The sequence below is a fragment of the Dermacentor albipictus genome, chromosome 3 (assembly GCF_038994185.2).
Source record: "Dermacentor albipictus isolate Rhodes 1998 colony chromosome 3, USDA_Dalb.pri_finalv2, whole genome shotgun sequence".
Classification (NCBI taxonomy): Eukaryota; Metazoa; Arthropoda; class Arachnida; order Ixodida; family Ixodidae; genus Dermacentor; species Dermacentor albipictus.
In genome coordinates this window covers 69,097,136-69,121,404 of record NC_091823.1, presented here as the reverse complement: position 1 = coordinate 69,121,404, position 24,269 = coordinate 69,097,136, and the positions used below count along the sequence as shown (strand labels likewise).

The window sequence follows — 24,269 nt, the reverse complement described above, 5'->3', positions numbered from 1 at the left end:
AAGACAACTGCACAAAAAATCAGTGCATCAAGGAAGTGATGGATCCCTAAAAATGTTCTATCAACTTGTTGCTTGTCGAAGAGACGGACTCTTGTTATTCTTTAGTTTTTCCCCCCTTTATCTACAACTATAAACACACACACACGCACGCACATGTACACGCACACACACACACACGCACACTTGCCTTACCTTAGTCCCATAGATGTAGTGAGGCTGGGCACTGGGCATTTTCTCTCTAGTCACAGGTTGCGTCAGAGTGATGTCTTTCACCTTGACAAACCTGGAAGAGAAAGCAAGTTTAGAAAAGCATTAGATTAGAAAAGCAAGTTTTCACAGATGCACACACACACACATGCACACACGCACGCACACACGACACACATGCACACTTCCCAGATATGTTTACTATGATGCCACCAATACCAGTCTTCATGTGTCTGCATCTCCCGATTAGTGTAACTAGCATCAAACATACATTAGATAGTTTATCTCTTGTTGTTGAAAAGCAACAGAGGCATCGGAATAACCATTGGTACACAAAAGGACTAGTGAAACAGCTGTTACCATTTGTACATTGCAAACAGAAATTTGAAACAAAGGTGCCTCGCCTCTAAGAATGTAGTGTTAGAGGCAATACAGGGCATGTGCAATGTCTTTGTACTGATTAGCACAACCAAATGTAAGCATGCATGTGACCTGACTATTCCTCGAAATGTCCAACTCTAGTAAATGTGTGCATATGAATTCATGTGAATGCAATCAACTAGTTATGCCCTGCCTATGTCACTTTCCCTTCACAAGTTTTGCTAAATGTGATAACTGATGTGGTGTGAACTTCTATTTTTTGGGCTACCTACTACATTAGGATACTGATTAAGGCAAACTATTCAGTATGGCTTCCTTCTGTCAAAAAAGCATGTGCTACAGTTACCCACCTGTTTGTAGCTGCGTTGTAGCAGTAGTTTGGCAGGAAGTCATAGTTAAGCTCCCAAAAGACGTGAAGACACACGCGACCATAAGGTGCCAGGACATTGTGGTTTGCTTCTCTCAGCATGGCATCGAAGTCATCGAGGGTGACAAACTTGCTCAGTAGCTTGTGTGTCATACGATTCACTGACAGCAGGCCTTCAAGCTCCTGCATTGCAAGACATGGGCAAGCTTTGTTTCACAAGCCTCAATGCTGTACTGATACGCTAAGCAGTGACTGCACTGCATTAGAGAGTATTTAACATGGACAGTGGAAACATCTCACAGTAACTTCGTATGTAAAACAAAGCAAAAACTCAGCAAGAACTGTAAGACAAAAGGTTTCAATTTTAATTGCTTGCCTAAAAGTCAGCATGTTAAGCTCTTTATGCAGCAAAGGCTTTCCAACATATAAACTCCAGTGCATATAAAACAGAAAAGCAAGTTCAGCTGGCAGCACTCCTTTCATTTCATAAATCTCTTAATATAGGTAATTATATCCCTTTTACGTGAATCCCAGACATCCTGGATTCAGCCACAAATTCTCACAACAGGTGCGAAACAAATGTTTTGTGTTCATCATGTTTATTTTTATAACTCAGTGTAACAAACAGGGCAAGTGCCTAAGTGCACCATGAATAGTCCAGGTGAGAGCACAGGGTCCCGGGTAGCTTCAAAGGCTATCAAATTAAGAATCAGCAGCCAATGCTACAAAGCCATTGCCATGTCAATCAACTGCACAGCACACCACAGAAATATGACTGACACCAATTGTGTTTATACTGTGTGAACCCTAAGGCAGAGATTTCCATTGTGTTTCCAATAGGATTTTTGATTGCTTTTGTACATTTGTCGACAAAAATGTTTCAAACAGAGCGTATAGCATAAGAGGGTATCTGTGGCAGCTTCCCAGTTAGAACTACGATTCATTCGTCTTTTGCTTGTCACACTTCTAAGTCACTTGCCAGCTGCTTCCACAAGGCCAAAAGAAAGTGTTTGTTCACTCCCATTGGAGAGTAGCACTGCAGCATAAACGTACCACAACACCCGTGATGTCCTGCGCCTCAAAGCGCGCGACGGCGAGCTCCAGGCTCCGTTGGAGCGCAGCACCCAACCGCTGGGCAACCAGGCGGTTCAAATCTACCGAGCGGCCCAGCAGCTGCACGTGTCGCTGCCGCAACAGAGTCTCGTACCGGTTGGCCACGGGGTAGGCAAACACAGTTGAGTTGCTTGCACACTCAACGCGGAAGCGCTTGTCCAGCAGGATGCTGTGCTCGAAGACAGAAATACATTCACATGGCTAAGTGGAGACCCTCGCTTCCAAAAATCACACATTGGCTTCAGTTCTATATATCCCTGTCTCAACTTAACCACAGTTCTATTTATCTCTGTCACAACCTCAAGCATAGAAATTTGATGTGTGACTACTGTTTAGAGCGCCACACAGTCAGTTTCCTCAACACAAAACAAAATGTGTAGCTTCCCTTTCAATGAGCATTTACTTTTACCTTAAGTAGAAGCGACAGACAAGCCAAGTAACCAAGTAACCCTTGCGTCCAGCCAATAAATCAATGTTGCATTTGCAATACTTCTGCAGCATTACACATTGCATATAATCCTGGCTTCTAATCACAAAGGAATTCACATTTGCACAGTTGTAGTTTGAATGAAAACAGATGCTTAAGCCACCATGTTTGAACATAAATAGCAACAAACACTATTACACGGGCAACAGGAATTTGTTTCGTCAAATCTTTCTTACTTAGATTACCTTTCGCAGCGTTAACTATCAGCACTGTATTCAACTACCCTTGAAACATGCATGCTATCTTTTATACAAGATGAGCAATAAATATAGTTGTTTTCAACATGACAAGATACCAGTATTAGGCACAAGAATTGCAAAAATTCTTTCAAATTGAAAGAAAGTACTTAAAAGAAAGGTGTGCAAGTCAGGTTGTCCTCACCTGCCAGCCAGGTGCTTATAGTAGGCAAATATCTGGTCACTCAGTTTGTATGCAAACTGGTCGAAGCACAGGTTGACTTCAGCCTCCACTTCATCATAGAGAAACTGTTTTTTGAACTTAGTGAGGGCATAGAATGCACTGTCGTTGTACAAGTCCAAAGGGTACAATACACATCTGAAGAAAAAAAGAAACGGAAAGAAAACGTGAAAATAATACAAAGTCAATCAAAACAGAAAAAGCTCAGAGCAACATATTGCTTACATTAGTTTAGCAAAAAGTCAAACCCTCTGGTTCGGCTTCGACTTCCAAATGGCTAAAAAAAGAAGGCAGAATGAAGCAACAAAGGTTTTCTTAAATGCAATGAAGCATTACATCCAGAAAAAGAATCTGGGGTGCTTTTACCCAAAATCTGCTCATGCTGGAACTGCTGTATCTGTAAATAACAAAACTCCACTGCAAACACTCCAAAACTACAACACCAACATGTTACTACCAAAATTCACTGCATCCAAGACTGTTGTATTAGGTATAATGACAACTAAGCCCGAGCATATGTTTCTTGCTACAGATATTCCAAACTCTTTTATAGTGAAATCACCTATAGCATACAAAAAATGCTTAGGTGAATCATTTCCTTGCAGGCATATAAGACATTTCTACAGCACTGATGACCGTGCAGGATTTATAGAATTTTTACAAGTATCTTCACAAGAAACGTAACCAGACCACCAATCTAATAAACCGAATACTGTGCATCACAGCAGTTGAAAGCCTGCAGTGGTACTTATCCAAAAATAAACAGGCTGTAACGTCCAAAACTTTCCATTTCACTTTCAATCCGAGAAATAATAAGTGCTACACATAAAGAGCACACATTTTTGAAAAAGGCAGCATGAAAAAACAGTGGACAAAGAAACAGTGATACGCAGCCAGTAATGACCCACATCTGCGTCTTACTTACGAAAAGATATGTAGGAAAGCCCATGACAAGATTAAAAACAAGACAATGAAACAAAGGACGAAGTAAAAAGTGAAAAATAAATATCTGCAGCCAGGACATTTAAAAGATATGTGTACCCTTTACACTCAGTTGCACATGTGCTTTAAAGTGCATGAAGAAGGTTGTTTGGGAAAAGTAATAAGTGAGACGACAAAATTTAGTGAGTAGAATTTAATTATCAAGCTTATTTGCAATTATGGAAGACTTCATGATGTGCACTGCCTAATAAAATCTTGTAAAAAAATACGAAGTGTTATATTTACTACAATGTTTTTAATTATTTTGAGCAGGATTGGTGGAAACACTATCTGCTTCCCCCTTTTTTTTTTCAAGTGTGTACAGTCGAGTGCTTCTACAATGTGTAGGGAGACCAAGTGCCCATTTCCTCCCGCGTACTCCCATCGTCCCGTTCGTACATTGTACATTGTGGACACGTTGAGAGCGGGCGTAGACACAGGAGAGAGGCGTTACACGCCCTCCCATTCTCCTTCACTCTCGGTACACACGTACCCTTCTCTTCCCCTCCCGGCTCGCGGGAAAAGGAAAGGTATCTGACAGGTAAGGAGGACATTCTCCTCGCAAAAGATAAAAAGGTATAAAAGCGCGCCACCACGGGAGACCCTTTCTCTCTGGCGCCCAACCTCTAACGTGCTGTATTGATTTACCTGCTGCAACCCGTGGGCGACCTTGTTTGCCTGACTATCCCAGGCAACGAGGCAAGCCTATTCATTACTTATTATTATTACGGAGTGGACTTCCCTTTGCCAGTGTTTCTTATCGCTTGTAGCAATAAATGTTGTTAGAGTTGACACCCATGGTTGCCTTATTTGTTTGAACTAGACGTAGCTGCGATTACTCACGCTATGGGTTGGGAAGTATCACAGAATGACTGTGTGTGGCTAGATCCAGAGCTCGCGCCTTCAGCCCTTGCCATATGCACAGCATAACCCCACAAATGAATGCCTCTAAAAGAAATGGTCTGTATAACGAAGGAATAATTTTGGCCCTGTTCTATTGTGAGCTGTGAGGTGCATGACTTTTACAACGGCGTGACCCATAGTATAACAAATGATTTCGGAACCTTAATGCCCTAAGCACTTCATTATAAAGACTATATTTACAAAACTGCCCAACTTTCCACACTGCTGTTCATGCAGCTTTCTCAGCCAGCAAATCAACAATGTAACGCTGCCTTCATCAAGCACGACATGAGGCAGGGTTTCGTCAAAAGCAATAAATGACACTCACTCCATCATGGAAGGGTTCTTTGTGGTTAGGATGTGATCGGTCAGGATCCACGGAAGGGACATTTCAATCGGGAACTGAAACCAGCCAACAAATGCCAGCGCTGAAGTCTGCTTTTCGCGATAATCCTCCATTCTCTTTTAATTATCAGGGCGCATTCACACTTGCGAGTCGCAGAGATCGTGCAACCGTCAGTCGCCTGTGACCAGGCAGTGGCTCGACAACACCGACGTTCACACTTGTAAGGGCTACCTCAGCAACCTGTGGGTCGCCTTCGAAAGAAGCTCTCTCGTGAAGGACGCCGTCCGCGTGCTTGCGGGCATTTCGTCTACTGTGACCGCGTCTCCCACATTCGAGCTCGGTGTGCTCTAGTCCATCGCTGTTTGTGATGTACCACGACAACCTGAGTGAAGACGAGGATGTTGTGGCGGATATGATGTGCTTCGCGGCTGTACAGGCACTTCAAGCACGCAGGCAATGACAACTGGATGCACAAAGTCTCACATGCTACTTCCGGGGCACTGCTGATTGGTTTAGCGGTTTGCGACTCGCAGTCGCAAGGCTGGAAAATCTAGCAGTGTGTGACTGGCCTGCGACCGTCACTTTTCTACCAATGCAACAATTTGCGACTGTCGCTTTGCAACCAGAACGGTCGCACGACTTCTGTGACTCGCAAGTGTGAATGAACCCTCAGGCACAGTGAAAGAGCGCGTGATATCATACATTGCAGGAGAAAGGCAAAAAATATCCAAACTAGCAGCACTAACAACCATAACCATCAAACAAATATTGAATGCTAAGCACCAAGGAATCCATCATCCCTCAAGTGGCCATCCAGATGGCCACTACACATAAAGTGCTGTTTGACTAAACATCTTCGGCTGCTCATCAAGATTTATGGAGTCGGCTAGCTACACAGCGTACACTAAATCAAACTGGTATTGTGGGATTAAACTTTGCTAGATTTTGTCCTGCTTCAACAATTTTTGAGTGTACGAAATTATTTGAACCCCGAATTTCTAAAATGCAGCATTGCATTACAAATGCATACAGACACAAGAAAAGCTAAACAACTGCCTAGCAACAAGCAGCAAGTTTCTACTGACAATGCCTTCCAAAGGAGGTTATTGTCAACTAGTAACAATAAGATACTGACAAGCTAAATTAATGTAACTGTTATCCAAGGCTTAAAGTCTCCCTTCAGTTAAGAGGAGGCCCAAATACGGTGGCGACCAGTATAGCGCGCGCACATGCGCACGCATGCACACGCACAAATCACACACTGTCAGCCCATTATTCACAATTACGTGATTATTTGAGAAATTGGAGAATGTAAATTGCCCCACAAAAGGCACTTCTGGTAATGAAATAACTTCCAGCGCTTTGTTGACTGTGCTACAGTTGACCTGCCAAGAGGGGCTGAGACCCTCCTTAAAAATATGGAAGGAGGGCCAGGCCCCTCCGGGTTCCCCCTAACATTAAGCACTGCTGTTATCACTTATAAGAATGCAGATAATAACTAAGTGATATAGAGTTGTTAGTGCTATGCCTACATAAGTAGCTACTACGTTGGGAAATTACCTGGATTCTTTTTCCCATTGTCATTTCCAAGTAGAATTCTCGGTACCACAACTGGGACAGGTCACAACACTCTTGCAATGTTTCTGCGATCAGGGTGGAAAGAGAAAGGGTAGATTCGTGAAGAGACATGAATCTTTGCACAGTACAACAGATATTGTGAAGCCTGTGTAAAGGTGACAAGTACAATCAGTGCAAGAAGAAAGAGATACAATAAGTTGCTTGTCAAGTTGAACTAGAGCATCTAGACACCAACATTGCCAGTGGTTTATTTTTTCAGTAGTGTTTGTTATGATGTGCACTTGGAAATGCACATGTGTGTGCATTTCCAAGCACTTAAAGGCCCCAGTGTGCCACAGTGTGAAAAACAACATTTAAACAAAGCTGTCTGTTTGTTTGGGGGGCAAGGAGGAGGAAGGCAATGCCCTCATGCTTATGTGACATGACAACTATGACATTAACAGCAAGCACTGTAGTAAGTTCAGAGCCTAGTAAAATTCACAGATCAAACCATCAGTGACGCTAAAAGAAACTAAAAGGGCTATAAGAAATAAATTGCAGTGTTTCCCATGGTGATGTAACATCGCCTGTTGTATATTCTTTCACTGCCTCTGCGGAAGGTGCCGTTCAGTCTCCTCTTTGAAGATAGGCCAATTTGCCCACTTAGCAATTTACTAAGGCATGTCGAGACCTGGCCACTACATTATGCCATCAAAAATTCGTTGATCAGCTGCATTTTACTGTTAATGGAGTCAGTGTTCTGATTACTGACGGTCTTCTATCTAGCTATATCATTTATCCACTGGTTACACAACTTAATAGCCCTGAAATTGCACTAAATGGTGCCTGACACTTTTCCTTTAGCCAGTCCCATTTCCCATTGCTTTGAACTTCAATCCTTATTGCATTCATACCAAAGCAGCTTTTATCTCTCCTGACTGAACAGACAAATCATCTCACCCTTTCATCTGACTATCCATTCCACAAAGCTGAACTTAATTTTAATGGAGCCGACTTCTGTTAATTTGACCCTGAGGGTACCGACAAAACTGAATGAATTATCCGGCAGGTCGATTTAATCAAGATGCAGAAAAAACACCAAAACACACTACTCAATTTGTCAGTAGTTTTTGCTTGATTCTAACATGTCCCTGAACAAATGCGCGCCCACTTTATACCTGTCCGAAGTAGAAAAATAATGTATAAATGGCATTAAAACTTTAAACAAAGTAAAAATATAACACTGCCCAATTTTTTAGCACGAAAAATGGACAAGGGCCTAATATGTGTTGCACAATGTCAGATCTCGTGAGCCAACAAAAAAATACCGAGGGAGCATGGGCAGCAGCCTTTGCCAATGGAGTACCAAACTAGGGGTTCTCACCAACTCAACTCTCTTTAAAGATTTCTATCAATAATGGCGACCAGTTTTCTAAAGTTAGCTTCGTGCTATACACTCATGTTATGCGGTCAAACATACAAACCCCACAAACACAGTTGGTTTTGTATCCGATTGCACCACACAGCCAATTTTTGACCCAAATTTCTTAGGAAAAAAAAAAAAGGTGCACATTGGAATCAGGTAGATACCATAATTAGAAATTGTGAGCTACTATTATAGCTTGAAAATCTTCCTAGGGGAGGTTGAAAATGGGAGTTTTCAACAGGTGATACCGTGTTCTGCACATTTGCTGTCCTCTAAGCTCCACCAAGATGTCCTGCCACTAAAAGGGTCACTGCTGGAGTCACCATAGAGGTCAGGCATGTGCATGCTCACTGGTTAAGTTCGAATTATTTGGCAAAGGGCAATTTTAGGATCAAAATAACGAAAGTTCGGGCCCAAAAATATGCATAGGCGCCAAGCCGGGACTTTCCTTCAGAATTGAACTAGTTAAAAAATCTAGTTAACAGGAGTTGAATTAACAGAAGTTTACTATAAAGCTCATGAGCTTAATGAAACCGCAATGTTTATATTCAGGCATTTCAAAACGTACAGTCCAATATTCGACATCTTGTAAAAGTTTCAATGTCACATGGCATCGTCTCCTGTCTCGAGCTATTGGTTGACTTACGGCTAAAGTTGAGTAGGTAGTTCCAGTAGAAAGATCCCTTGTGGAACCTGTCAATCTCCATGAGGGAGGGACCATCGATGTCCTTGCGCAGAGTTCGCTTGCCACCACTCTTGTCAGCAATCAGTGACTCCAGCATTGTGCGCACCATGTACAACTGCAAAAGATAGACAATGTTTTGCATACAGCAGAAGGCACAGGTATGTGCGACAGTGCTGCCAAGTGGCCCATAACATATGCTTGCTACCCTAACCGCAGTTTTATACAGTAATAAGCTACACTCAGTGGCCAATTATTCACGGTTTCCTGCACTCAGGCAAAACAGTTTATTACTTTATAGCAGCTTAGCCCTGGCATGAATGCATGCAATATAATTTATCATTAATATGTAACTGCACTAGGCATTACATTGGCTACTTTTTCTTATTTTCCACTAAGTAAAAGATATGCCGAAGTGTTATCAGTTTGAAGAGTGAAGACTATTCGAAACTCTACAGGGAATTGGAACCCCAGAAATATCACAGGGGCTGAACTGCATGTCCCAGCAACAGCTCTGGTTCTGTGCAGAAAAATTAAAATTAAATTATGGGGTTTTATGTGCCAAACCACTTTCTGATTATGATGAACGCCATAGTGGAGGACTCCAGAAAGTTTGACTACCTGGGGTTCTTTAACGAGCACCTAAATCTAAGTACAGGGGTGTTTTTGCATTTCGCCTCCATCGAAATGTGGCCACCATGGCCAGGATTCGATCCCGCGACCTCGTGCTCAGCAGCCCAACACCATAGCCACTGAACTACCACGGCGGGTGGGTTCTGTGCAGAATAGGCTAAACACTGCCTTTTATGAGCCTTTGGTCTCTATGCCCTTGAAGAAGGACGTAGAGGTTTCAGCAAGCTTATAAGAACATATCTCCAACATGAACAGCAAGGTGCTACTTTTCCTCTCAGATACACACATCTAAAGATTTGCCGATGAAAATTTTTCTTTTAATAATTGTGCTCCAGTAATGATATTTAATAATAATAAAAATAGGTGATAATCAGTACAGCAGCAGGCCAGGAGCAGCGAACAGCACAAGCTCTCTCACAATCACCGCATGGGTCATTGTCGTTGCCTTTGAGCTGTCCCTGAGACCACGAGGTGCACATCCTTTATTACATTCCTCTGTTTTTATGTTATGTTACAATCAATCTGCACGCTAGAAAGTATGGAAATGAGCAAACCTGTGTGCTGGAAGGGCCAACATTTCTCCGCGGTGCAGAAATATCAAATCCATTGTCAGGGTCTTTCTTCCCCCTGAGAGCTGGGTCCTCGTTGGGTTCTGTCCCACGTTTCCAGTCAGCGCATGTCTCTCGAACAGACATGATGATGCTGCACAATGGGACAGCGATTGTGTAATCTTCAAGCAAACTCATAGCAATACATGTATGTAGCAGACCTAAATCTGGCCCAAGATAAATAAAACTTCTGTGTTAATTCTTGCTGTGTGTTGTTTATGACTTACAATGGCTCTGTGTCCTTGGCTTCTTGAAATATATAGCTTTGCCCTTCATGACATGGCAAAAAACATAACCCACTTGCAAATCTGAATTTCTGCAGCTGATTCACAAGATGGTTTCGCTGTGCTCTTTTAATGTCACCCTGACACACAGTAACAACACTTGCATTTATGAGTGGGTTAGAATTGCCATGCCCACTATGTCAAATTTAACTTCATGCCAGAAGCAACATAAAAAGAAAATACTGAATGTCTTCAAACCTGCGGACAAGGTCACGCTTGTTCTTCACGGCCTTACGTAGTGGCTCACGCAAAGTGCACTGCACAAATCCCTGTAGTTCGTAGTACACATGTCGCCTGACAGCATCCGTGAAGACCGTCTCCATTCGGCTCATGAGAACCTAATTACCAAAAGAAATGTTCGTTAAGTGAAATGCATGAATCTCCGCTGACATTTGACAAATTTAATGTTAAATGTCTGAGAAGAACACTTCATTGATTGCCACAAGCAAAAGAAAAAATGAATGCACTAGGCAGGAACATTGACATAGGTACAAGAGAATTTCAAATGCTAATGCATTTATAAAGTTAGAGCTATTAATATCACGGTACAATGCAGTAAATGATACTGTTATACAACTTGATGGAGAAACTGCTCTATTAAATGTTGAAGACTTGATTGACGTCCTGTAAAAATCAAGCCTTCTAATCCATCTTTGAAACATGGCTTCCAGTTTCACCAACATAAAACAAGATTATGGCACAACTTGTCTCACTATGACTGTTGACAACAATACGATTAGCATTCGAGCAATGTAGTGACACAGCATACGTAGGTATTCCGGAGGTCATGTTTATGTTGTGGTCATTCCAAGACTGCCGTTGCTTCAGCTATATGCAACATACCATATTTACTGGAATGTAACGCAACCACAAATGTAACGCGACGATTGACTTTCCAGTCATGTGGAGTAAAAAAGAAATACAACTGTGAATGTAACCCAAGCCGGACTGAAAAAGAAATGGTACCTTTATTCAAGGAATCTATTTGAAAATTGGTTTCTTTCCCTTATTATTGTTGTCTAAGGAGGAGACAGAGCTTGCCTTGGGCAGTACTCTCAGGCAATCACTTTCAAATACTGTTCTATTTTCATGAAATTTTGCACGACTCGCCACTGAAAGCATCCCCAACAAGTATTCCTGGTGCTATGCCAAGCTCGCTATCAGTGCCAAGAGCACTGCCAGCCTTATACTTCGAGGGGATCTCCGTAAGTGTTTCCTCAAAAATTAAGTCATCCGTGCAGCCGAAATTGTTTAAGATTAAGGACTTCTTAAAAGATCACACAGCCATTTCATTATGGGACACCATTATAAGGTCCACAGAGCCCTTCTGCCCAGCCTTGCAATTTAAGAGGGCCTCCTGCTGGTCCCACCAACCGCAGATCATTGACTCAGTGGCTCTACTCGTTCCGAGCGCTTCACCCATCAAAACTGCTTTTCTCTCGTAGGCATCATACCGAACATGCTGCGTCGCTGTAACGTCACAAATGAATAGAGCCGAAGCATGAAATGCCGCAGGGTACTGTAACAGCACCGTAACAGTAACACCAGTCACAAGCACAGCGAAAATGGCGTCAATTCGAACAAAAAACAAGTTACGAGGAGAGAGTGGCGGCGTAAGCGGACCGAGAGCTCCAAGTGAGGCGAGGTAAAGTGCAGTTCTCGGAGGCTGTGCATGCAGTTGACTGTAGTTGCCAGAGAGAGAACCAGGTAACGCGAGTGCAGAGGCGAGAGGGGAAGACATGGGTGGCAAGAGGTGTTGTGGTGTGGCGAGTGTGGATGGACAGCATGCGGACAGCGTAGGGGAAGAGTTGTGAAGTGCAGTAATGAAGTGAATGTCTGCGACTAACATGTCAACCTACATTCGTAACAAAGTTTTGACTTTGGTCGACTTGTCTGAAGATTGAATTGAGACGTAAAGGTACAGTTGCGCCTGAAAGGTCAGTTCCGCCTGAAAGGCAAAGCACCGATTGTGATAGCATAGTAGCTAGCTGTAGGAAGTAAGGATAGTAGCTTTACGACCGTATAAACTTGTAAACATTCGCTTACTAACTAAATTAATAATAATAAAATATACTTCTATAAAATACTTCTATCAGCAAAAGCATGTACTTAAAATCGACAAGTTTTGAAGCATTTTTTGAAATGTGATCATACAGCCTGATTGGAGCACACTGACATGCGATGTGAGTAAGTACAGCATACATCATTCATAACCTAAGTCACCAGAGTCGCGAATTTCCGCACTATAAGTGGTACCGCACTATAAAAAAAAAAAAAAAACATTTTTCAAAGGCATGTATACGCAATACATGTAGAACAAGCAGCTGTGTGTGTTGGAGAATCAAAGCATACAACCGGAATGTAGCCTCACTTTCATAAACAAGGTGGTTCCTCCATTTTTCTTTTTCCAAGTGCCATACAGCCATTGCATAGCATTTCATTGACTGTACACCGTAACTTTGGCTGCTGACTCCCGACAAGATGGTGCTAGCCGGCAGGGGTGTCGGGCAGCATGCCAATATGGGAAGCTTGCCCTTGATATGTGTTCATAGTCGTAGACGAATACACATTAATCTGGTGTGAGATCATGCACACAGGCTGTGCTAATGGCAGTGCACAATTGGGGTTTGCAGGCGATCAGCCGGCAAATACCACAATCACATATAGCAAAGTTGGTACGTGTGCGCACTGGTAGGAATGGCAAAAGTTCGCGTCTGGACAATGTTCTGAAATGAGGAATTTGCGGAACACAGTTTAAACTGACAGTGTTAAGGAGTCAAGGTAGAACACACAATATCTGCACATCGCAACAGGCGAACGTGGAAAACACTCGTGGCCTCGACTGATCTTGCCGTAGCACTGGAGTTGTCAAAAACAAAAAAAATTATTTTACCATCGAAATTTGTTTTTCTGGCCTGCCTGATAATTCAGACATTTTTGCGACCCTGTCCACGTCTGACTGTCCAAGTCTGACACAAACTGAAGAGCCAAAGAACGGCAATGCGCACACGTCTGATGCGGACCCCACATGGCTAGCAAGTGGCCACCTGTCGCCTAGGCAACCCTTGCGCACTGGCCGGCTTGTTTGTGCGTTTTTTCCCCCCTGTTCCTTGTTCGTTCGCTCGCTCTGCGTCTCCTCCTCAACATCGTCCTCGTCTCTCTCCCCTCGGCCAGTGTGCCTCGCTGAGAAGTGCACTCGCTGCCTGACTTGCCTGCGGGATTTTCCGGCAACCGCAGTGTACCTGGTATTTAGTCTTATGCAGCTGCCCTATAAGCGGTATGCATACACATTGAGTTCTCTGGGAGGATAGATGGGAGTCAGAAAAGACCGCATTATATCTGGTCCTGCACTATATGCGGTTACCTACGTTATCAATGGCCTCAGCTGTATTGCAAATGCCTTTGAAGTGTACAATTTCAATTTCTGTACAGTGCTACACAGCATTGATGTAGATATTGGCAACGCTTTCTGCAACTGCACAATTTTTACAGCTGGAGTATTTCTTTTGTATTAAAGTGCTGTTATCTTGTGGTTTTACATGCTCAGCAAGTTTCCCAGAAAAATGTCAAGATATGAACATCTTTTTTTTTAATGAAGAAGAAAAGAAAGACATAGATGGCTCGAAGTATACACTCACCTGTAGGCCTTTTACCATGGCTATCACTTCAATCAAGCCAAACTTTTCTTCATCAGTATAGTTATAACGAGTGGCTCGCTCATACTCCTCAGCCTCCTGTGAGAAAGGAGGAAGGAAGGGGGGGCGAATAGGATGCTTAATATCACACAAGTACATTTATCTAAAAGGGTGAGGGCTGGTGAAGTGCTAGATGCAAGTTGATCTACATTTGCAAAGAAAGGGCTACAGGTTTGCAAGCTATAAGATACACAACACTGATGACGCAAGACCGAACACCAAAGCATTTAAATGAAGCATGTGGTGAAACGATGACGAAATTTTAGGTAACCTATAAGTCAGCCATAGCTGCGAGACTTTACTGCAATGGATAGAAACACTTATTTCAATTGCACTTTTACGCCCAATTCCAACATTCTTTCTGCATTTGAGAAACACATACCATTAAAGACAATTGTTGCCATGAATGTTTATTGTCTTAAACACAGATCAAACAAAATGGTAATATGAATCCTGATATCTTGGCATATACTGTATTTATTCGAATCTAGGCCGATAGTCTTTTTCAAATAATTATATTCCAAACTCTAGGGTTGGCTTAGATTCGAGGATTTTAAAAAAGGTGCCCGTTTTTCATTAAGACTGCTAAATATGGTGCATAGCTAGCGCCATCTAGAAAAGTCAGTATCACAGCCACTACTAGCCATGCAGTAGCCAACCGTACACAAGTGAGGTCGCCATTTTGACCTGTGTCGTGCCAGCCGTATCAGTGTGCGGCATGGTGTTATCGCGATGGCACCAAGCAGGAGATGCCACTTCAGTGCCAGGTACTTTGATTGTGCGCGCCTTTAAAAAGTGCAGCATATCTAATGCGCTTGACGGTACCGAAGATAGTGCACTGATTGAAGGTGACAGTGACAAGGAACACTGCGACAAGTCTAGCAGTGACGACAATGTTGAATGAGCTCTGCACGTTCAGAGTCAATAAATGCTGTTTGCATTTTGTGCACGCTGTCCTCACTTTTTTTGTTCGGCCTACATTCGAGGTAATATATATATATATTTTTTGTTGGCTTCAGAGTTTAGGGGGTCGGCTTAGAATTGAGGTCGGCCTAGATTCAAGCAAATACGGTAATGTAAAGCCCATGACATGTGTCCCTCCTACAAACAAAAGAAAATATAAATGACAATTGCAAAGCACGTATCTTGAGAGCCTGTTGCATTTAGAGCTGCTTGATGTTTCACAGTCACAAGTTTCAATGAATTTTAGCTTTTATACTCATAACATAGTATGAGCATTATGGCAGATGCTGTAGCAAAACTCCAGACCTCAAGCTTCACAGCAGTGCATGTTAGCTGTCTTGCCGTATGCAGTAGGAAAAACACTAACCTGTGGACAGTCCTTGTTCTGGTGTGGGTCAGTAGGGTGCATCAACTTCCATGAGTAAAGCTCTGTGACGTGAGTTGTCCAGTCAGACAGGAGTTGGAGTCCCCTAAGAGCCAAGTCATTCAACTCCTTGTTTTCTGCATCTGTTCGTGGTGTTTCTTTTACGGTTGTTGTGACCTGCAATGATATCTAGATTAATTTAAGAGCTTCAAAACAAACTTTGCTCTTTCATAGAATATGATTCATCATAAAAAATGTAAAAAAATATGATCACAAGAACATTATAGTATCTCAGTGGCATTTCTGTACACATCAAGACCTTTTCTTACGGTACATTTACAGCTCTCTTCAGACAAAAAATACTCAACAGGGAGGCAGCACTAATGCATCCCAATGCTACTCCACTGCAAACTCCCAGATTTATCCATTAACATCGTCCCAACAATTAACATCATTCCAACGATTAACATCGGCCCAAAGACACAGCGTGTGTTACAGGAGATGGCTGTGGAGTAATTAGGGGCGCCCTCCTTTAAATGTGGTCAGTGCTAGGCACTAATATGCAAGTCCTCCCAGCTATCGGATTTCAGACACATCACCTGCCTCCAATTCAGAGGAAACAAATAAATGACCAAACAAATAACTAAAAATGGTGGTACAGGAGAGGAAGTTGTACAGAGAGAAGAGAAAACAAGGACAGGAAAGGCAGCGATGTAAACCAGAAGAGAGTCAGCAAAAAAGATGCCAACCTCATTACTGTGACGTGCGAGTTCGCTGATGTAGCGTTCGTAGTCATCTCGAATGGCTGGCAGATGTTGCAAGAGGTCAGATTGAGGGCTTGGGCTGCTCGCACTTGCCAATGGCCACCGGGATGCCTCATAGTGTGGGCTGCACTTGATATAGTGGAATGGTGCTATCTGCATGTCTCCAAACAGTGGCACCATTTCCAGAGCCTACAGGGAGCCATGAAAGGGCACAGTCATGAATGAAGTAGTGTTCATGAAGGGCTCTGTGCAACACAATGGAAACATAAAGGCTTAGAATTTTTCAATCAGCTATGTTCTCTCAACGTGCCTCTCACGCCCACTTACGCAAGCCTCATATTAAGCCTTATTGGCTTACAGCGTGGAACAGAGTGCTAACTTTCTAATGTATGCTTAACCTATAGAGATGGCAGGATGCATATTAGGCCCTGAAACCTTGCACGAGATTGTGACAAGCAGGGGAAAAAAAAAAATACAGGAACATAACGCATTAATATTTCAAACCGCAGAGAAGAAAAACTGCAATGCATTGTTTTTTTTTTTTTAGACTAAGAAAAGGCCTTCAACGTCATCATCTGGTAAGAACTGCAGTTTTCTTAGAGTGCAAATAGAATGCATAATATTGCTATGTTTGTTTCTATGTAAATGTCCTTGCTCCTTCCACACTCTGAATGTGTGATCTGTAACACCGTCACCAAAGGCACAAATACCCCTGTTGTCAAAACAGGCCTTAAATGTAGAAGTGAGGCACAGCAAACACAACCAGTATTTCACACAACCGCTTGATCTCATCTTGCATCACAACATTAGCTTGCATGCAGACAACTTCACTCGTGCAATATATCTGTTATCAGTATGTTTGCAAACACAAAAACAATCAGAGAGAGAAGAAAGAGCTTTCTCGCAAATGGAAACAATGGCCACTGTCCCACAACAGACAGAATTTGTGCTGGCTGCATAAATAGGTAATCAAGAAGAAGAAGAAGAAGAAGAAGAAGAAGAAAGCTATCAATGGAACAGCCGCTAGATTCCACATTTAATTTTCTAATGATAAACAGCTAGAAATGATCGAAATATTTTTTTTAAAAGCTAGTACTTTAAAGAGACACTAAAGCAAAACAAATCAGTTGGACTGATCACGTAGTACTTGAAAACTCCGTTTTCATTAATTTTGTAATGATAGGTTGATTATCAGAAGAGAAAATAAAAATCCAAGTATAATTTTTTCTTAAATTTCAGGCCAAAACCTGAATGCCAGTACGTCAGTGTGACGTCACAGATTTCAATGTAACTTTTCGCATTTTGGCGGCATTGGTCGAGTCAAAATTCCAGAAACTTGCCATATTCAGCCATTGGCTCCTTTAGAACACAAGGTAGTCAATCTTTACCTCTAAATAATTACCTATGTCCTAGCAGACGCCTACAAAATTCATGACGTCACGGAGGGCTAGTGCAGGAACTTCCAATGTGGCGTCACCACCCGACTTTTGTTTTTGTGCCTTTTTTCTCATCTATCAAGTGCTTTCTTGCAGTAAGAGTGGTGTTTTGGCATTGTGGAAGGCTGATTTACTAATACAGAAGAAATCATTTTCCTCTTTATTATCCCTGTAAGGAACACGAGTGATTGTCACAACAAATTTGTAGCCACAATTTTCATTTCATCCAAGTGGAGGCCACTTCTGCTAGCAAAGCTACGAATTTACACTGGCAGACGTATCACAATTATAATGTGCAATGACAACAGCAAAGAACATAATGCAAGCCCTAGGCAAGCCAAACAAAAGTGTCATTGCTCTGACATGACTTTTCCCAGCACCACTGAATACTGTTAGTGCAGCAGTGTTTCTAAAGATGATCCACCAGGTCAACCAGAACTACTATAAATAATGAAGACAGTAATTATAGTAAGGCCGATTTTTCCAGCATTTCCTACAGAATACAGTTACGGGATCTCGTGTGCAATAACAATGGGTGGCACAATTTCGACAAGCCCAATGAAATGTGTGCAGGCAACAAATGACAATCGAACCTTGAATATCTTGTCGATCTTGCTGATGTTTATCCGTTTCTTCTGGTCTTGTTTGTTGATGTTGCACACCTCTCCGTCCATTAGAAAAAGACCAAATCCCATCACCTAACCACAGGAAAGATAGAAAGCCATCAACAGTCTGCAAGCATCTTTCTCGAGACAGATAGTGACAACAAAATGTCAGGAATAAAATTTTACATGTTATTTTGCAACAAGAAATATTTCCTTTATTCAGATCACATGAACAGAAAGCAAGCAAGAGATAGAGAAAAAATAAATTAATAAGATATCTGAACAAGCCCTAATGTTCCTCTGAACAGCAACAAATAGCATAAAAAGAACAAAGCAGCAGCAAATGCGTTAAAAAAAGAAAGGAGTTAACAGTCTTTTGCTTAATACGGTTGTGACTAACAAAAAATCCAGCCCCTCTGAACCCCTCATCCTTCTTGCTCATTGCACAGCAGGGGCCTTGAAGTTGGCAGTCTTGATACCATAAGGTAGCATACAAGGGTTTATTGGCCAGTTGCCTGCTCCTACGCTCACATAGTATGTGACGCCTACGATTAAAGAGAATTCTATATCCACTGCCTTGGCTATGAGTAGTGCTGGCTATGACTCCCAGGGCTAATCTTAATACGCACACACCCAAGGAAGTGAGTGAAAGGATGGCCACTGTGGTAGCTTAATTGGTAAAGCACCACACACGTAATGCAAAAGATGTGAGTTTGGTCCCCATCTGCAGCAAGTTATCTTTTCGATCAGTTTTATTTCTCTTTACCTGATCATTTCTACATTTATATTAAACAACTTCCTACGCTTTGTATGGCTTCTTTGCCTATTGCTTAGTATGGCTGTGACTAACAAAAGAAGTTCGAAAAGCGAAGCATCGATTGCAATAGCAAATTAGTGGACAGCTATACAAAGTAAGGATGGTAGTTTTATCGGCCGTATAAACTTGTAAACATAGGTATACTAACTAATTTAACAAGCATGGTGTCATGCGCGCACAAGCAAACATGAACACATTTCACTCGGTGACTGCGGAAAGTCGCTGTCAAAATGATGGAGTGAGGAAGTGCGGCAGCAGCAATGAGCGAATTGATCTTTGCGATGGCTCTCGCATCAACGTGAACTACGCTGCAAAAACACAGCGCATGGCAGATTCTGTCCCCATAACAGATGGATTTCAAGACACAGTGGCCTCGGTGTTTGAGCACGCCCACCCAGGCCGCCTTGAAGAATGCGCCCTCCTCTCTCTCCGGAACGTTTCCTCCCTGCTTTCCTCCCTTGCGTGCAAGAGATTGAGCCGCAACCACCGGCTCACCCTCGCAGGCCTTCACTCACAGCATACAGTGTGCAGCGACAACTTTATTGCCCTTGGACTTTGTATGGAACCTCACAGCGATGCGAACAGCAGGAATGCTACTAGAGTTGCTACTGCAATAAAGATTGAGCCCTTCAGAACCCCTTTTTCTTGAAAAATAATTCAATTCCGGGGTTTTATGTGCCATAACCATGACTGGATAATGAGGCACGCTGTAGAGGGGGACTCTTGACTAATTTCGACCACCTAGAGCTTTTTTTATCATGCGCCTAAATCTAAGTAAACAAGCGTTTTTGCATTTTACCCCAATTGAAATGCGGTCACCATGGATGAGATTGAACTTGCAATCTTGAGCTCAGCAGCGAAACGGCATAGCCACTAAGGCTCTACACTGGTTCCCCTTACGTTTCTTACTCAAACAGGAAAGGAGTCACTACAACAAACACAAGTTCAGAAGGAAGAGCAAATGCAAGAGTTGCTCAATAAAGACTGTCTAGGCCCTTCCTGTGCCATCTCCCAGTGTTTTCTGGTAACATTGCAACCTCATTGTTTTTCACCAGTGGGTGCATCGCTTTATTTTAAATGTGGCAGTAACAGTATTTACAGTATAACCTCGGTGATATGTTCCCGTTACGAACGTTTTCCTGGCGCCAACACTCGCGATCGAGAATACAAAAAATGACACAAGAGAGTTACGCTCATTTTTCACCGGTTGATACGTTCCCAGAAAACAATTTTCAGCACCAAGGTTCAGTATGTCACCAAACTCCGATCGTATGATACATTTTCCCGCCGCTAGATTCTGTGTAAACAAGAAAATACGCGAGGCGCGCATGATCGGGTACAGTATATAGCTGCCCGCTGTGGCAGTTTCACTGCGATACTCGCCTGCCCGTCTCGTGTGAAAATGCTGGCTCAGTTCCTCATTTCGATACCAGCAAATCTTCTCCAGGGTCGTCGCACACGGCATTCACAGCTATCACCACCAATCATATTGCGATAAGCATTTTTGCCTACCTGTTATACAGTGCGTGGTGACGTCAGAAGCGTAGCGCACGCTTTTAATTAGCAATAACCGAAGCGCGCCACCGTTTCCTGCAGCAGAGTGCGATCGTATATGTTTTCCGGCCGCTATATCCCATGTGAATAGGAAAGAAAACGTGCTCGGTGGGTGCGATCAAAAACAGTATATGTTTACCCGTCTCATGTGGAAACAACGGCCCGCAGTTACTTATTCCAGTACCAGCAAATTTCCGCCTGGGTCGTCGCACGCCGCATTAACAGCTATCACCGCCAAACCTACTGCGACAAGCGTCTTCACTTATCTGTTTTACAGCACGTGGTGCATACTGCTATTGGTAGCGTACTGCACGCTTTGGGTAGGCGATAATCCAAAGCGCCGCCGTTCCCTGCTGCAGGAGGCACGATGTGGGCATCAGGGGTGCGATCTTGTACGCGTTCCAAAATAGAACGGAGGCGGTCCGTTCCAACGAGCCGCACACGGTTGGTCAGTTTGAACGGTGAAGAACGCCATGACGTGAATTGTGAAGTGATATCTGCTGCCAATCATTCCGTGTTGTCTGCTATCGGACGAACGCAACGGAACGGACCGCCCATTTCGCGACGGAAAGAACGGACCGCCTCCATTCGAGTTTGGAACGCGTACAAGATCGCACCCCAGGTTTCATTTCGGTGGCATCTGGTGTCACCCACCAGCTCGATTTCAATTCGGTTTCCTGTCGCCGTCTTAAAATGCGTCTCGGGCAGCCGGAGCGCAACCAGCTCGACACGCGCTGGCGTCTCGTGCCACAACGATCCATGCGATGCTTCGCATTACGTAGGTGTCAACAGTAGCCGATTCTGTCAATTTTTTAAATTACATTTAATTCCTTTTTAATTACTCATAATGGCAAGGCCGTTAGCGCAATTAAAAAAGACAGGGACATGACAGAGACATAGTACATTTATTCTCGTGTTCCTTTTTTAAACGTATGAATGAGGTTTTACTATATTTGAACACAAGTATTTCGTTGCATCCAGTTGTGCTGATTGTGAGCCACAGTGACCACATGAGAGCAATGTACATAATTAAGTTTTGTGTGCCTCTTAATGGATAAGGGGATTAGAATTGGTTGGGCTCCTACATGCATGGTCAGGGTTAACAACACAGCCACTGAAACTCATGCTGATTTGACTTGTGCATTGGGCAAAAACATTGTATTGTGTAAGCTGTTTTCAATGGTTTAAGATTTCAAAGAAGGCAGGGATGACCCCGATTTGCAGGGAGGGATGCTACACCTTTTTCAGTCCTTTCAGAGGAAACCATCAACATAGCAATGGTCATAACTGAGACCAATGGATGCCTTACTATCCAACAACTCATCCACTACCTGCACATTTCAGTAGAAAGCACATATAAAATCTTGAAGGAACATCTTCACATATCTACAGTTTGTGCATGACGGACCTTTTGACTGCTTATTTCAATCCAAAAACAAAACCTTGTGGACATTTGCCTTTTGCCTGGAGTGGGAACAGTGTGTTGAAGTAGGTGAAAATTGGAGGAAGACCATTACTAGTGCTGACAAGAACTGGGTATACTGCTGTGAAATACAGTTGAACCCGGCTATATCGAACTCGCAAAAAAACGCCTATCAGTTCGATATAGAGCATAATTCGATATAAGCCTGCTAAATAATTGGATGCCATAAAAGCACATACCATTTATGAAATCACTTTATTGATGAAACTAGCTTCGTTTCGCACGAAATAGACCTGCATTTTCTTCTGCTTGGGCAATTTCGCTGCGTGCGAGGCAAGCACTTCCCCACGTTGTCTAAGGAGTCGGAGCAGCTGAGGCCGCAACATTCCGCCTTCGCGCAGAAGCACCGGACTAGTGCGAGCGCACCAATCGCTTCGGAGGATGTGGGCCAAAGACGGTCGTTGCTTTCCTCGTTGTGCTTATTTTCACTTGTGCTCGGCACGATGCCGGCAATGTAGTCTTTGTTTCCGGGCTCTACTGTGGTCGCAACACCATCATTTGCGCTCACAAACTCGTCCACCGTTGATTTGTCAACAGCTACCGGAAATTCTGACACCTCGCTCCAAACTTCGGCAACAACGACAACGGCTTCATCGCATTAATCAGAATTTACAGTCATCACTGAGCACGCGGAAGTCGGTACGGCTTAAGCAATTTCGGATGAACCACTCGTACACGGCCGCGCGTACACGTTGGGCGCCACAGGCACCGGGTCGTGAGTTCAGCCGCTTTAGCCCTAATCTCCCCCTTATTCTTCAAGATCGTGCTGAGAGTGCTCCTCGAAATCTTGCACGCTGCGGGGACATCCGACTTGTCACCGCGTTCGACCCGGTTTATGATTTCGAGCTTCACGATGAAAGGCGAATTCTGCCGCCTCATCACGCCAACACTGCGGGAGAACGCGCACACAATGAATCAGATAAGCAGCGAGACAACTAGCACTTTCGCCACCTTGCACGACGAGGGCACAAGAGCCTCTGATTGGCTGTCGGAGCAAGCGCTGCGGGCGGGCGGGCCAGGATCATTTTTTTGTAGGGTGGTGTCGGCGGCTCCGAGGTAGCGCAGTCACGTAGGGAGAGTGGTTGGATGGAGCCGCGCCGCCGGGTTTTCCCTTCACCGCGAGGGAAAGCCAACTTCCGGGGGCACTTTTCGCCGCTTGACGTTCGATATATAGGGAGTCGCTACTAGTTTTGTTCGATGTATGCGTAATTTTTGCTATATATACTCATTGTAACTATACCGTGTCCAGAAATTGTTCGATATATGGAATAATTCGATGTAAACGGGTTCGATATAGTCGGGTTCGACTGTAGCGGCAAAATTCCAAAGCACTCATTGAGTAGAAAAGGGACAGCCCCACCAAAAAGGCTAGGATGCAAAGATTGGCTGCAAGAATGACAATGCAAGGGTTCACGTTGCGAACACAGCGACTCAATTTCTGGATTGTCGAAACATCGAAGTGATTTTCCACCTTCCACACAATTCAGACTTGGCACCATGTTACTTCTGGCACCCCATGACAAAAATAAACCTGAAGGGACTATGCTTTGATGAGGAACAAGATGCAGTCAAGGCACTGAAGGCAATTTTCCAGAATAATGGCAAAAGATGGCTTCAGCCATGTTTTCCAGGCTTGGTAAGCATAATAGGACAGATGCATTTTGCTTAATACAAAGTGCATAGGAGGAAATAAAAGTGTCGATAATTATTTTTCAGAAATAAAAGCTTCAGAGCTACAGTCCCAGTCTTTATCAAACAACCCTCATGTGATGCACTCACCTTAACCAGCATGTGCTTCTCTGCAGGCAGCATGTACATTTTGGTCTCGTACATCTGGACACAGATGTTGACAATGTCTGCTAAGAGGTCATCATAGCCAACAATCTTTTCCAGGGTCTCCTTGAGTGTGTCACGTATTTTGTTTTGCGTTGCCAGGAACATGGACAGGTTCTGTGACTCCTGAAGTGCTTGAGAGTCAGCCATTACCTTGAGGAACTGGGCTGCCCTGGAAGACAAATTTTGGATCTAATCGAGACACAATTTGTGCACTTGAACAATCAAGACAAAATTCGAAAAGGACCGAGAACAAGACAAAAATAAATAAAAAAGACTGATACGAAAGGAACATAGTAAACAACTTCCAAAGTATTAATGACCCTGCAAGATGTTCATGCAATAGCAAATAGGTATAAACGC

At 43.3% G+C, this 24,269-nt stretch overlaps 1 protein-coding gene across 2 annotated transcripts in view; it reads right to left on the bottom strand.

The window, feature by feature from the left end:
• The window catches only part of Cyfip (Cytoplasmic FMR1-interacting protein Sra-1), a 63,046-nt gene that overhangs the window by 26,921 nt on the left and 11,856 nt on the right, over positions 1-24,269 (bottom strand). For both annotated transcript variants that reach the window (XM_065452750.1, XM_065452749.1), the window contains 14 exons: positions 23,853-24,078; positions 18,208-18,312; positions 16,164-16,367; positions 15,418-15,591; positions 14,031-14,126; positions 10,591-10,730; positions 10,055-10,202; positions 8,832-8,985; positions 6,763-6,845; positions 5,185-5,258; positions 2,937-3,110; positions 2,009-2,237; positions 939-1,138; positions 193-283 (listed from right to left, as the gene is read on the bottom strand). In XM_065452750.1, the coding sequence (XP_065308822.1) occupies positions 193-283; positions 939-1,138; positions 2,009-2,237; positions 2,937-3,110; positions 5,185-5,258; positions 6,763-6,845; positions 8,832-8,985; positions 10,055-10,202; positions 10,591-10,730; positions 14,031-14,126; positions 15,418-15,591; positions 16,164-16,367; positions 18,208-18,312; positions 23,853-24,078 (2,098 nt within the window). The remainder of the gene's footprint in view (positions 1-192; positions 284-938; positions 1,139-2,008; positions 2,238-2,936; positions 3,111-5,184; positions 5,259-6,762; positions 6,846-8,831; positions 8,986-10,054; positions 10,203-10,590; positions 10,731-14,030; positions 14,127-15,417; positions 15,592-16,163; positions 16,368-18,207; positions 18,313-23,852; positions 24,079-24,269) is intronic.